Source organism: Aulonocara stuartgranti (assembly GCF_965226115.1).
Source record: "Aulonocara stuartgranti genome assembly, chromosome: 23".
Lineage (NCBI taxonomy): Eukaryota > Metazoa > Chordata > Actinopteri > Cichliformes > Cichlidae > Aulonocara > Aulonocara stuartgranti.
The window spans coordinates 10,705,340-10,720,491 of record NC_138958.1 but is presented as its reverse complement, the minus strand read 5'-3'; the positions used below and the strand labels follow the sequence as shown (position 1 = coordinate 10,720,491).

Here is a 15,152-nt window from a genome sequence, read left to right as displayed (position 1 = left end):
CCTAATACTCATCAACGACACATGGAGACACTGAAATTTCTTTGTATTTATTACTGATGTTTTTGCTTGATGTGTTTGTCATCTGTCTGACCTACTTCTTCTAAATAACTCTGTCAAGTCTTTCAAAACTTTATTAACAACGGCGTAGAAAATATAAACTTTCAAATCAGGTTCCTCTGAATCTAACTTGATTTGGGTCTGAATTTAAGGAGATAAGGAGATTGAATTTACAGTGTATCAGAGCTCTGTCAGGTCATCACGTGTTAATAACGGGCCTGTGTGTTTGTTGTGCAGCCTACTCCACCCCCACCACGTCTCCAGCTCAGCGGTTCGTCAGCGTCGGACCTCGGGACCCCGGCTTTAACATCCCTCAGCAACCACAGGTAACCAACAAACACAGGTCTGTCAGCTGCAAACATGTTTACAAACATATAAACATGTTTATTTCTGCTGTAAAGTTTTAACATGGGAGTCTATGGGGACTAATTCACTGCTGGAGCCTCTGCTGGATGTCAGAGGAACTGCATCTTCTGGCCTCATTTTCAGCATGAGAGAGCGTGCTGCGCACACATGGTGTACCTGTGCTGGTCAGTGTGAAACTAGAGGAAGCAAAAAGAGGTCAGACACCCATCAGCCAATCGGAGAACAGGATTTTGGGATTTATAAACAAAGACATTAACAGGGAAAGAAGCAGCGCTTCACTTCAGGCCTGAATCATTTACTGCAGGGCGGGTGGTTAGTGAACACAGCATCCTCATTGGATACTGTGTGTGTGTGTGTGCAGGCGCGCGCGCGCGTGTGTGTGTGTGTGTGTGTGTGTGTGTGTGTTTGGGGGGGGTCAGGGTCTGTTTGCCAGCTGATTTATGAAGAGAGTAACGATTGGGCAGCCTTGACTTAACTCATCCTGCACGCACACACAAACAGTGAGGTGGGAGTCCTCTGTTGACAATCCAGACATGCTTGATCGCTTTGGTGTGTGTGTGTGTGTGTGTGTGTGTGTGTGTGTGTGTGTGTGTGTGTGTGGTGGCCCGCAGTGAACAAGGGTGTCGATTTATCGACTCTGTCACACACCAGTGCGCGCACACACACTCTCTCTCTCGTGAAGACATGAGCCAGGTGTTTGTCACCGCTGCCAGAAACAGACTTGTGTTATTTATTCTTTCTCCGTCTCTCGGGGACGATGTCGCGCTCCTCGAGTGATGAGCAGCTTCTCCTCCAAAGGTTTCCTTTCTGGGAATGAATTTAACCGTCAGTCATCAGAAAAATACAAAAATATCCAGGAGAATTTTTGTGTTTTGTTGGAAAATAAAGAAAATTTGGTCTTTTTTTTTCGTTTTATTTCTGCTTCAGATTCAGCAGGTTTGGAAAACGACTCACAGCTTTTTTAGGAAATGTGGACGTTGTTTGGAGAGTTTAAACACAGTAGAGAAGAAGACATGTTTTTAAAGCCAGCATGTATGTTTTTTAAATAAGAGATTTATTATTTTTGGGGGGGTTATGTGATGGTGTTTTGGAGGAAAGTGGTGATATTTTAGGGTGGAGGTGGACATGATGAGGAAGGATTTAACATCTTTAACATCACACTTGGGCTGGATTAGGTCCTCACACATGAATGTAAACACGTGTGAGTGTGTTTACATTTATATGTGTGTGTGTGTGTGTTGGGGGCAGGGGGGGCAGCTGGCGTTGTCTTTGTGTGAGAGTGGGCGTCATGCCCACACAGGTCAGAGTGGTGGTTGCCCATGGTGACAAGGATGGAGGGAAGACGCCGAAACTAACACACACATACACACACACAACATCAGGGAGAACACGGACTTGCGGTGGGACACTGGGTCAGAAAGTCAGTGCTGAGCCATGCTGTCAGCATCACTGGGAGGCGAGACAAAACACAAAAGTACAGAAGAACCACAGCATGTTCTCTCCCAGGAGCTCCAGAACCAGCCCAGAAACCACAAACGCACTCTGAAGTGCTCGTTTTCTGCTTTTCTTTTATTTCCTGTCAGATATCTGCTGTTCCAGTCGTCAATGTTCACATCAAACACGATCAGAGTTTCTGATACTGAGCTCAGTGTACAGCAATCTCTGCGAGCCCAGAGCTCAGCCACATCTACATACTCAGGTTATCACAGCTTTTTCTACTGTAGCATCAGGATGATGTTGCATAGAGAAGCCCCACCCACCCACTTTGGCAGGTGCCAATCAGATGAAAGCTAACTTGAGAGGCTGAAGCCAGAAGAAGATGGGGAAGATATTTTGAGCTGTGAATCATGCAAAGCTACTCTGGAAAGATCCAAGAAAAATATTATGGAGCTGTAAATGAGCAAAGCAGGTCCTCTTTAACGTCTTTTATGAGCCCGTTCTGAAGGACAGCTTGTATCTTTAAGACGTCAGAGGCGTTCACAAAAACCTGATGCTGTGCAAATGACAGCGAGCTGCAAAACTCAAAGACCTACATGAAAATCCTGCTTTTATTTGTGCCATAAGGGACACAAGTACATTTCACAGTCTGTAATTTTAGCTACTTTGATCATGTCTGTAATTCAGACATCAGGACTCAATCACGTGGACTCAATTACCAGGAATCACACAACAGGACTCCAGGACTCAAACATCAGGGTTTGGACACCAAGACTCAGATATCAGGATTCGGACATAAGGACAGACATCAGTTCTCAAACACCAGGACTCAAACATCAGGACACTAGGACTTGGACCACAGGACTCCGATACCAGGACTCAGATACCAAGATTCTGACACCAGGACTTAGACATCTGGAGTCACACATCAGGCTTCTGAACTTGTCTTTTTTATTCAATGAATATTTGTCTATCATCCATCTCTCTCCATCTATCATTGCTACTGTTTCTGTCTTGTCCTGAGTCAGCACTTCTCCAAGACTCACACACTCACTTAGTGAGTCATGATGTGGGTGTGGTGTTTGCACTGCATACGTGTGTGTGTTCAATACGAGTGTGTGTGTTTTAGATTCACCTTGCAAATCGGACACGGAGACGGTGGATGACTACACACACAAAGGGGAAAGCACCCTCACTGCCTCCAATGAAACCCTACCACACAAACACACACACACTTGTATTGATCAGGTTATGGCTGGCTGTGGTATCACGGTGTGTGTGTAAATGTTTTAGTGCCAGTTTTTCAGAAATGAGATTCTTTTGAACTTTTTAGACTCTCAAAGACACAAGTGACTTTTTGTTAAACTGTCATGATATCAGGGCTTTTTCTCCACATGGACATTCGTACGGTGAAAGGTCGCTGTTGGAAGAAAAGAAGAAAATAGTCTTCATCACCTTTTGCTTTTAAGATAAGATAACCTTTATTAGTCCTACACGTGGGAAATTTGTTTTGAAACTGCCCTTGAGTTCCTCGTGTACCTCACACAGTTTTTCAAAGCTAATACTTGTTTGCTCCACAGCTCTGGTTGATAACTGGTTTTATATACCTCTATATCGGGAAATCTAAGAGATCTGTTGCATTAGCTTTGGTTGAGGCACACCTTCCTCTGCAGCAAATGACGGGCAGATGACACAGAGTGACTGTCACTGAAATCTTCTCTCTCTGAGTGATCGATAAGCCGTCATACTTAATCAATATGTTATCGATATCTCTGGTTTTTCACCGCTTTTAGACTGGTGCTGAACGGTGATTTAGACTGGTTTTACTTGTTACTTTGGATTGGTTTTAGACATTGTCTTGAACAGCTTTTAGAGCGTCTTACAGACTTCCCTGGATGTTCAGGATGGTTGTTGTGCTGCACAATGAATTACTTCCTTGAAGCTAAGAGCCACAGACAGAGTGGGATGTACCAAGGTGGACAACACATTGAGATTGCTGAGAATATGAAAAACATGGAAAAACAACATCAGATTGCTCCTTTAAAATCGCCTTCCGTCTTTCGCTGTGATGAGTTTCTACAGTCTGAATCACAGCTGTCAGCATCAACCCACTGTGTGGTAACATTACTCCACACACACACACACACACACAAACACACTCTGTCTGGCCTGTGAGAGTTTCATCTTCTGAGTCTTCTCAGGACAGAGGGAGGAGCTGCAGTGCAGCGAGCAAGCGAGAGGCCGAGAGACACCGATAGAAACAGGAAGAGAGAGAGCGAGGTAGAAAAGTCTCAGCGTCAGCAAGTTGTATTGATTAAAAACTAACCTTCCAGTCTTCTCCTCTATCACTACTGCAGACACACACACACACACACACACACACACACAGCAATAGAATTACAACGAGTCAGGAGCAACTGAGGTCTGAGTGCAGAGAAACCCTGCAACACACGCACACAAAGAAAAAAAGGAATGCCTGATCCCGCGTGTTTCATTTAACTTTCACTTTAAATTCAAAATCCAGAAGCACATTTTCTAAAAAATGTACATTCTTTAAGTGTGTGTTTTGTTTTTATTCCTTTGTGTGTGTGTGTGTGTGTGTGTGTGTGTGTGTGTGTGTGTGTGTGTGTGTGTGTGTGTGTGTGTGTGTGTGTGTGTGTGTGTGCGTGCGTGCGTGCGAAGAAGTGCCGAGTGGGACGGGGAGGAGAAAGTGATCGAGAGAGGATGAACATAAAGAAAGAAACGGTGGGAGAGGATAAAAGAGGCGGGGTAGTGGGACGGGGATGTGGGGGGGTGATGCGGTTGCCTTGGCGATGGTAGTCACGTCCCGGGCCGTCTGGTTGTCCTTAGCAACCAGACATGATGTAACGCAGAGATGAACTTGAACTGGACGGGCCAGTGAGGAAGAGGAGGGAGAGATTCATGAACGATGCACCTTTGGCAATCGATACGAGCCTATCAGAGATGGATTACACACACACACACACACACACAGAGTTTTGTGCTCCTGTGTCATAAACTCATACCCAGAGAGGAGAAGCAGCGTTCTGTGTTTGTAGTCCGAGAACCTGACAGTCTGACATCAGCCTGTTGTGGGTTCGACTAAATCAAGCCCCACTGGCATCCCCTAGAGGCAGCAGTGTTCATTACAACCACAGGATTATCGTGCTGGAAAGAGAATATCCTGAGGATAGCATCAAATAGCAAATAACAGAAATCCAGCCTGGAGGGACTGTTTGAGGTGTACTTAAAGGAGGCAAAGTCTTTTAATTCCCACAGTGTATCTGTATTATTGGACAGCAGCAGAGTAGCTCGGCATGATACAGGGTTCAAAATTATCTTCTTCTATCTCTTTACACTATGCTTTAGTGCACCACCTCAGTTTATGAACATGCTGTTTTAGCTCCTGCCCCTGGGAAAGACTTTCTTCTGATTTGCTGCTACTCGTAAATGGAAGGGTTGAACATGCTTATATGGTGATCTCTGTTGGAGACTATTTAATCATATCATATCTCTATGTCACACAGACCCAATAGAAGAAAAAAATGGATAAATTGGTCTCAGAAAGTTGACTCTGTTCATCTGGACAAAGCGTTTCCAAGTTTCTGAGATTTCCTTACCCGGGAGATTGAGCATCCATCAAGACGTGACTGGGTGTTTAGAGCACTCTGTAGCCTAAGCTTTTAGCTCACAGTGATCACTGTACATACACTGACCTCATAAACTTCTAAAACTAAATTTTTTACACCTTTGCACTAGGGCTGCCACGATTAGTCGACTAATCACGATTACGTCGGCTATCAAAATTGTCAACGACAAATTTAATATTCAACGCGTCGTTTGAAGCTTTGTAAGATCCTGAAAGACGCAGGAATAAGTGGTAGGATTTAAGAGTTTAATAACAGACTGAAACAGAAGATGGCAGCAATGCATCTACAGCTGCCGCTAAACCCCGAAGAAGAAGAAGCAGTCTCCGGTATCGTAGCTGTGTCCAAATTTAGGGGCTGCATCCTTCGGATCCGATTATGTTACAGCGACGCAACGAAGGCTGTCCAAATTCGAAGACTTCTCCAAATGCGGCCGACAAATGCGTCCTCCTTTTCCCCAGATTTGAAGGATGGGTTGGGTGTGTCCTTCGTGGCCCAACCTATCCCAGAATTCATAGCGCGGCCCAGCCAATTCTAGTTTCCAACAATGGCGGCAACTACTTAGTATTAATATTACTCGTATTACTCTTTCTGGGTCACAAAATAAACTTTTAAGATATTTTCAGGTGAGAATGTAGCTGTGTAAACTTCAAATATCTGCTCGGTTTATCAAGACGTCACATATTTGTAAAAGTGCTCCGATGTTTTTTGAGACGTCTGTTACCCACCAGCTCAATAGCTAGCCGGGGGGTTCAAGGCTCACTAGAGCCAGTGAGAAAACCGGACTCCCGGCACATTGTTTTCAAACCCCCCGCAGTCTTTCGCTACTCAGGTTAAACATGATATATAAGTCACTTAGATAACTTAAAAATAATAATAATTAAAATTAATTATAGTTTGACTTTTTTCAGTATTTTATTTGTTCCTGAGTAAATTGGTTTTGCTGAGATTAAAGTTCTAATTTTCGCACAGCTGAATAAACGTCAAACAGAAAACTGATTAAACAGAAGTGTGAGATGGTCGAGAATTTACTCCAGTGTCCTGTTATATTTTAGATAGCAAGGAGCAGACGGCTGAGTTTATTATACTCCACCGAGATAATCTGCAAATTTCATTAAAAGTTTAATAAACTATCATCTTGTCTTTATTTTTAGTTAGCACATAACTTAAACACTTCAAACTGTAAGCTAATGATAGCTATATAAGAGCAGACGCATGCTGATGCAATAAGCTGTATGTTTTACGTCCAATGGATGCATGATCTGATTAGCCGACTAATCACAAAAATAATCGGCGACTAGTCGACTATCAAAATAATCGTTTGTGGCAGCCCTACTTTGCACCCATATAACTGAGAGGAAGTATGGAAAACTTCATATTTGCCCTTTGTTGGGGGCAGCCCACCAGACACCATCAGCATATATTTTTGTCACCTGTCCTACAAAAACAGGCAGTTAATGCTTTAATTTTAATCCATCTGGGTCCCAACTGTCTGGAGGTTGAATGTGGGTTTGTTTGGCCTACTGTCAGTGTCAGAGTGAAGATCATTCATGGACACACCTTTTCTGGTCTTGTGTTGTAACAGGATATATTGAATAACAGTCTCACTTATTTCAATCTAAAGAAATAATTCATGTTTCCTCAAAGACATACTTGAGTTATCCTGAATTCAGGAGAACACACATATTTAGTTTGGCGCTACAAGCTAATCCACCTTAAGATTTATACTGTAACATCATGAATCCTTAAGTAAGTTTTTCCATATTCAGTTTTTAACCACAGTTTGGAGAATTGTTTCTATAGCAACAGGAGTTGAATGTATCATCTGCATAGAAAAGTCCATAAACTTCAGTCACAGTGTCATTGGTTTGTGGCCAATAACAAACCACACAACAAGCCGTCCTGGAGGCTGCACGGTGGGAAGATTTCATACAGCCTTAGACTAATCTTTGAAACCTTAGTGATATATGTGTAACCCCGCTGATTGGTTCTGGGTAAATTTGGACGACAAGTACCTGCAGTCGGGATCGTCCGGTAAGTGGTTGCTAAAGCAGTCCAGATGTTAACATCTGTTTTTATCTCTCCACAGTGGTACCTGGGATAAGGACTCCAGAGGCCCCTCCGCCCACCTGTACGACAGATCGCTGCAGTCTCCTCTCCGACCTTTCACCTTTGATGCCAGCTGTGACAGAAAGCCCAGTCTAACCTATCCCTATCCCTATTCCTTTCCTGTTCCGCCTCCACCAGCACCACACACAGGCTCAGCAGCATCAGCATGGCTACAGCGGATCAAACGCACCGTGACCCCCTGCAAACTGTATATCACAGACATCCGTGCAAACGTATGGTTCACACCTCAGTGTCCATATACAGTGCCAGACCCCCCCCCCCAAATCCAACCAGGTTGATAAGTACGTGGGCGACCTGAGCCTTTGGGAAAGACTGAGTCACAGAGCTTCTGACGACACATATGCTCTCCCATCATCCTTTGCAGCGGGTGCATCCGTGGACTTACAGTCATACGAAACCCTCCCCACACTCATCACCTGCCCCCCCGTCTGGAGTCCGATGGTTTGGGGGTTCGTGAAGTTGGGATGTGGCACAGTTGGTACGAGGGGCCACCAACATCGCCACCACCTGAGCCTTCACGGACTTCCTGGGATGGACTTCACGCCCCTCGGTTGCTGGCAGGTCAGGGAGGGGGAAGTTGGAAGGCTCTTTGAAAGGACATGGACCTGGATGGATGTGGAGGTGTGACGGGCGCAAACAGACGCCCCCACCTGTTTCACAGAAATAACAAGAACTTCATGTGGAGGGGGGGGGGCTGTGACGGGCGACTGGGTGGAGGGTGGGTATAATCGTGGGGTTTTAGGGTTTAAGGTTTTCTTTATGTGAAGTGTTGCGACCAGATGCTGGTGGATCCGAGTTTGTTCCTCTTGGATGCTTTTTGGCTTCACGGCTCATTGATTTTTCTCTTTTCGCCACCATTTCAGCCTCCTCGTCCTCCACCATCCACCCATGGGGGTGAAGCTACAGCATGCTAAGAGTGGGCCGAAAACTCTGGTGTCTGAATCGAGGCAGGCAGATAGGAGAGAGAAGAGCAACTCAAACTTTACCAGTGAAATATTGATCATGAGGAAAGTGCAATTTTGTTGGCTAGCTGTTGGATAGTTAAATATCTTTGTAAGATAGCTCGTTGAAAACAGTTGATGAAAAGTATATATAAATATATATTTTTCTTCCTAGTCCGCTCACACCTCTGGGACTCTAAAATAGCGGGGTAAAAAAGACAACCACACAACGCTGAAGTCGAAACCACAGCCGGGTGAGAAATAAGGCGAGCTGTATTCACTTTTATCGTTTCTTCTTTGTCGTTTGTTCATCGTGTGAAGCTGTTAGATGGTAGAATGAGAATCCCTTTAACAAATATCATTTTAAACAATCAGTCTTTTAAAGCAGCTGAAGTCTGCGCTTCATTTTGTTTGAGGAGGGAAAAATACGCCAAGCGGTTAACTTATTTTAATGAGCACATCGTTTTACTTTCGATCCGAATTTAATGAAATCTGGAGAAAAAGTACCATGTGAGTTTAAGCTGAAAATAATCGCGTGGTTTAATCTTTTAACGGGTGCCGCCCAGTAAGGGCCGGCCCTGTGATTGGCTGGGTCTCCTAGAGGTCGTGCCCAGCCAAAAGCACTTATTCCCGCAGTTGGCCAATAGGCTGTGAGTTTGTAATCAGGGGTTTTGGTTTAGCTATGAAGAGGTAGAGCAGAGGGTAACTCTCTGGAAGCTTTCGTCCACAAACAGACGGCCGACAGCGCTTCACGTGCAACTCAGCATTTTATCGATCTTGAGTTTTGTTTTTCCTTTCCTATACTATATATATAAATATATACACACACACACACACACACACACACACTTACGACCATCCAGCGTTGAACAAAAGTGAATTTAAGTGAAAAAGTTATTTAAAAAAAAAAAAGAACAAAAAAATGCATGTTCTAGTGTTAGTGACAGATTTTTCCATAGATGATGTAGTTAGTGAGAAAAGACACTATATTGTAAACCCAACATCCGGCACTTGCCAGCAGCCGTCTATTAGTTTCCTCTTGCTGTCCTTCACAAACAACCAGCTCTCTTCGCTTCTCGTCATCTCTCCATCCTTTTTATTTCTCCTTCCTTCCTTTTCCTGCCACAACAGATCAGTTCTGCTTCGGTTTCGAGACGTTCATTCTTCCGTTTGATCTCAGATTGCACGGAAACACGTGTTCCTCATCGATGTGCCTTGAGCTTCAATTCAGTCCTGAGAGGTTTCATGAGATCTGGCGTGGAGAGTCGTGATTGGTTGTTTCTTTCCTTTAGTTTTCCTACTTTTCCTCCATACCCGAGATGTCGTAGAAGGCATTGAAGCTGAGGAGGAACCCTTTGTATTACGAGCTCTCGGGCCTGCGTGGCGTTCTGCCCCGCCCTCCAACACCTGCAGACCCGAGCAGATGAAATCTACACCAGCTACTATCAGCTCCATGTGCTAACAGCTAAAAGCACGCTGAAGTTTGGTGGAATGAGCACCCAGTGCGAGGTCATGTGACGTGATGATGTCTGGTTTGAACAAAAGGAAGTGAGCAGCACGGTTTGAGCCAACAGTTCTGCAGCTAAAAGTAGGTTTCAGGAAGTGCAGAGGTCAAAGTTCAGGGTCTCTGGCTTTAGCAGTTTGGTCTTAGTTTTACAGCTGAAAGTGTTCAGCCAACAGTTTCATGATGGCAGACTTTTCAGTAAGTGAGCCGACCACATCACCTAATGAGCAAAACGTCATCCAGGTCTTGGTGGTCTTACGCACTTCACCTGAAGGCAGCTGGACTTCTTCTTAAGGTTCCTCACCTCACTGAGAGGCTTCCTCCATCCTAAAAGTTAATGTGGAGTCCTGGTATTTCTCTCAGGACCTCCTCCAAGGTGACAACCTGAGACTCCCTGTTTCTAGAATGGAGGAAGTGTATCCTTTAGAAGTAGGATGAGGAGTTCACTCCTCCTGCTCCTCCACATCAAAAGGAGGCAGCCGGGGTGTCAGGCACGGCTCACCTCAGAGATTACATATCTCGGCTGTCCTGGGAACCAGCACCGCCGCTGTCCTTGGAGGTGGCAGAGGCAAGGGAAGTCTGGGCCCGGCCCCAGATAACCTGCAGAAAAAGTCGAGCAGCTTTAATGATAAATGTTAACAGAGCAGCATATTTGTTCGCCATGAGCAAAACAAAATGTGAACGAATTAACACACCGACAGGTTTTAAATATCACTCTGGGTCACCACACCTGAATCAAATGATAAGTTCATTACCAGGCCTCTGGTGGTAATTTAGCCATTTAAATCAGCTGTGTTGGATCAAGGAGACATCTAAAACCTGCAGGAAACCGGCCCTATTTTAAAGCCTGGTTAGGACACTTTTGGTCCGATGCATTCCAGACCAGCTTGTTACAGGTGTTTAGATGGTCACATGATTCTCTGAGAGTCTGCTACGCCTGGTGTGAGTAGGCTGTCACTGCAGGTGTGCTCATTGCACTGACCTTCACGCTCGTGTTGAAGGGGCAGACTGCTCTCCTGCGATGACTTGCGTCTGTTGCTGCGATCTCTGAACAGCAAAAAAACGTTTCTTTCACGTCTTCCTGTTTCCATTTTCAGTCCGTCAGTTCGTCTACTTTTGTTCCCACATTTGAATAACAAGGACATAAAATATGCAATACCTGCTTGCACTCAGACTTACGTAGTCTTCTGTTTCGTCTGTTTTGTGTTTGTTTTTTTCTTTCAACCAAAGTTAGCGTGCATGTGACTTCTGTCATGCTCCATGGTCAGTCCCTGAAAATGGTGAAGCCCCGCGGCGCCGCTCAGGGTGATTTACTCCGTTTCTTCCTTCCTTCCTTCCAGACAACCACAGTCTGACATCCGGGTCTCTCTTTCCCAAATCCTTTTTATTTGATTCCTTTAGTTGCCTCCGACAAGTCCAACTTCTCGTCCATCGTTCGGAAACGTTTCCGACGCCACTGCCCGCCTGCTGTGACGGCGCCCGCGGCTGTGACGGTCGAGTGGTTTCTCTTGCGGGTGCCGTGTTTCTTCCTCGTGTTTGTTCTGTCTCTGTTCTTGCCTACCCTTTAGCCATGAGTTGGGCATTAATTATCTGCACTAAATATGAAATAAATAGTGAAAAGTATGAAATTTAAAAAATAAAAAAAATAAAAACAGCTTCCAGGGCTTAAAGCGAGTGAAGGGAATAAAATATTGCACGGACATTTTTTTGAAAGTGTCAGAAAAACTAAAAAAGCAGCCTAGCATCTAATCAGCGACGTACGGCTGCATGTAAGATAACAACCCAATTGCACCGTTTTTAAAGACAGAAGATGATATAAAGCAATAGTTTGGGCAGCGTGTTTTGTTCTCGTGTTGTGTCATTTAGTTCAGCGGCGAAGAGACGGGCGGTGGGCAGAGCAGCAGCTGACTGCAAGACTTGTTTGTATGTTGTATAGTTTTATTAATTACACTGATTTTAAAGCTGCCCTATTTTCTAATGCAGGACTTTTGTAACATTGATTAAATGAGGAAAAAGTAGTGTTGTGAATTTTCTGATCGTTTGTATCGAGGCCACATTACTAGAACTGGTTGGTTTGTTTTCTGGGAACTGGACTTGAGTTGAAAACTTTCCTGTTTCCTGATTTGATTTCTTAGTTTTTCCTTTATTTGTTTTCCTTTTTTTGTGTATTTAAGGACATTTCCTCTGTTGATGGTTTAGCATATTCCTGCACTTACACGTTTGGGCGCTGTGGTGATCAGACCTTTGTAAATGGATGTTACAGTATGCTGTATGTTTTTGAAGGTTCTTTGTTGCATCAGTGTCGATGAAGCTAAATCCAGTAATTCTGAGGAAAATTGGTAAGAAAAGCGAGTTTTTTATGCATTTTTAACATTTTCGTTTTAGGCAGGAGACAATGACATAGCCAGCCAAAGGATGCCCCTACTATAAATGCATCTCGGCATCTTTTTTTGTGTTCACCATTCCATGCGGGAAAATAAACAGCTTGATTATGCAACATGATTCTTTTTCTTTTCCATCTGTTTCTTTCTTCACTGGCCCACAAGATCACCACCTCCTCCTCCTCACCCAGCCCTCCTCGAGCCTGGAGGTCCGCTTTGATCTCCGTCCATCCACACATCTGCCGCTGCTCCTCACATACAGTCAGCAGGTATCAGCCGGCGAGCGGCGAAGGCCGGCTTCCAGCGTGCTCTGAGGTCCCGCTCGCGATGTTTAGAGTAAACATTGAGAGGCGAGAACGCCAGCGAAGCTGCAGCTGGCGCTGTGGCCTCTGATTGCTTACAAGGGTCAAAGCGTCACGATGGCCACGGTGGCAGCAACGGTATTGTCATTGCCAGCCCCTTGCTGGCAGCGCCGCCATCTGTGACAGGAAGCAGGAAAAAAATCGCACGTTAACGTCAGTCAGTCAATGTGTCGTTATCCTGCTGCTAACACCACACGTCTAAAGTTCAGTCGGGTGATTGAAGGAACGTGATCGGCAGAAACGGTTAAAGTTTAGAAGTTTAGGATTTTTACACGAGTCCACCTGTATCAAATTTTTTCTCACTCTAATGTAAACCAACTGACTCGACCAATCAGGTAGTTCCGTCACCTTTACAGTTTTGTCTTCGGAGAGGACGCCGACAGCTGCCCCGAGTGGTTTTACCGCTCGTTTGTGACTCAGATTCTAACTGCAGCAGGTTCCTGTCGTTTCATCTACGAGTCTGAGCTGCGCAACGTCACAGAAAACGCATAGCGAGCCAAAACCCGCATGGTGCTGCTGCGGTGACTGCACGTCCGGCCCGCAGCTCGTGTGCTCAGCGTCGGTGTGTTTTGAGTTCAGGACAGACTCAATCAGCGGAGCAGCAGTGGTCACGCTGGAACTCGTTGGAGAGACCCGGCTCTCTCACCCACCACACCTCCTTTACATTAAAAGACACATAAACCCCACCCCCACGCTGTGTCCAACCGGCTGAACCACCAGCAGGGGCGTTTGTTCGAAACACCTCACCCGCCTGCAGCCTCCTCCACTCCACTCACCCCCACACAATCATCCAAAGCTACCAGACAGAGAGCTGGAGTCACAGACTGAAAAACTCCAGAGGAGAGCCGCCGCCCGTGTCTCCTCCTCCTCGCTGCTAACCGTAGATCCTCGGGTTGGAGGAACCGTGCCGCTCCATCAGGAAACAGGGTTGAATGAAGGCCGCGCTTTTTACGCTAATGCCTTTGTTGTCTTCACGTTTGTCCAAATTCTCCTGGGCAGCGATTAACCCCTCCCACCTCACACACCCACCCCCGCCACCCGAGAAACACATCAGACCGGGCGCCGTGCGAGTCTGCGGGTCGGAAACAATCCGAAGGGGAGTCGGTAGAGCCAGGTGTTTTTTGTCCACCCAAGGGTGAAGGCAGAGCACTCTGGTGGGATCCGCCCCCACGCTTCGCTCTAAACCGAGTCCAAACGTTTCCCACGGAGCAGGAGGAAGACATCTTTCAGCACGTCGCTGTGCCGGAGCGCCAGCCAGGAAATCAGTACAAATGGCTTCAGTTTAGAGAAATGAAGGAAAGTCGTTGGACGCGAGGCAGGTAGCACTGGAGCTGCTCTCCGGCGCTCGGCTGTAATGAATCACGGTGTCACTGTTCCTTTGCAAAGATATTTATTTATCCTGCAAACATTACAAGGTGCTAAGTGTTAAATGGAGCCAGTGAAGCTGAGCTAAGCTGCAGAATGGGACAATTTGAACTCGCCATCATGCTTCCTGACAGCGTATCACAGCATAGCAGTCTAATCTGCATGAGAACTATGCACTGACTAAAAACAGACACCCACACGTGCACGTGGCACGGTGTGGCACGGCAGCCCATGTGCGTGCGCCCGCCTGCTCGCCCACGTGGACTGGTTTGATCTAAAATCTTCAGCCTCTGCCTTCTTCTTCTTCTTCTTCTTCTACGGTCGGTCCTTCCATTTCCAGATCCCAGCGAGTTAAACATGTGAAAAGAAAAGAGAAACCAACCAGCATATTACACGATATATCAAAAAAGATCAAATGTAGTGCCTGTGAACTCCTGTATTATAATGCTCTTCTGAATACTGATCCAATAATTGTTTGTAACTGTTGACATTTCTGAACACCAGTAGCCTTTGCTGTCTGTCAGGCCCCTCTGATTATAGCTGATGTACAATAACCATGAGATATAACTGCATGCTCTTCCATAATCGCCTAGTAAGCTGTGACGAAGACGACAAATGAGAAAAAAAAGACAACTTCTGTTTCTGACCTCTCCCTGTACGCCTCAAACTGACTCACCTCCTCTCCTTCATCCTCCTCATCCTCTCTCATCCACCTCTTTCTAATGGGCGTGCCACCATGATGACTGCCCCAGGCCGGCGCCGGCGGCCTCAGCCCCGCCGGGTTTCAATCCGACAATCTCCAGTGAACTTTTTACATCAGCAAATGCCCGGCTGGCCTGGCCTCCCCACCTCCTCCCCTCCCCCTGTGCATCCATTGACCAGCAGAAATCTGTATGTGGCTCTGGGTGAATCCCCCTCCTCCTCCTCAGGCAGTTTCCTGCAGGAGACCGAATCGATGGCCT

General features: G+C 45.8%; 1 protein-coding gene across 6 annotated transcripts in view; it reads left to right on the top strand.

Moving 5' to 3' along the window:
* Window positions 1–12,584, top strand: part of nfia (nuclear factor I/A) — a 150,448-nt gene extending 137,864 nt beyond the window's left edge. For all 6 annotated transcript variants that reach the window (XM_082524243.1, XM_082524240.1, XM_082524242.1 and 3 more), the window contains 2 exons: window positions 295–383; window positions 7,597–12,584. In XM_082524243.1, the coding sequence (XP_082380369.1) occupies window positions 295–383; window positions 7,597–7,611 (104 nt within the window). In that variant the 3' untranslated portion in view covers window positions 7,612–12,584. The remainder of the gene's footprint in view (window positions 1–294; window positions 384–7,596) is intronic.
* Window positions 12,585–15,152: the final 2,568 nt, after the last annotated feature.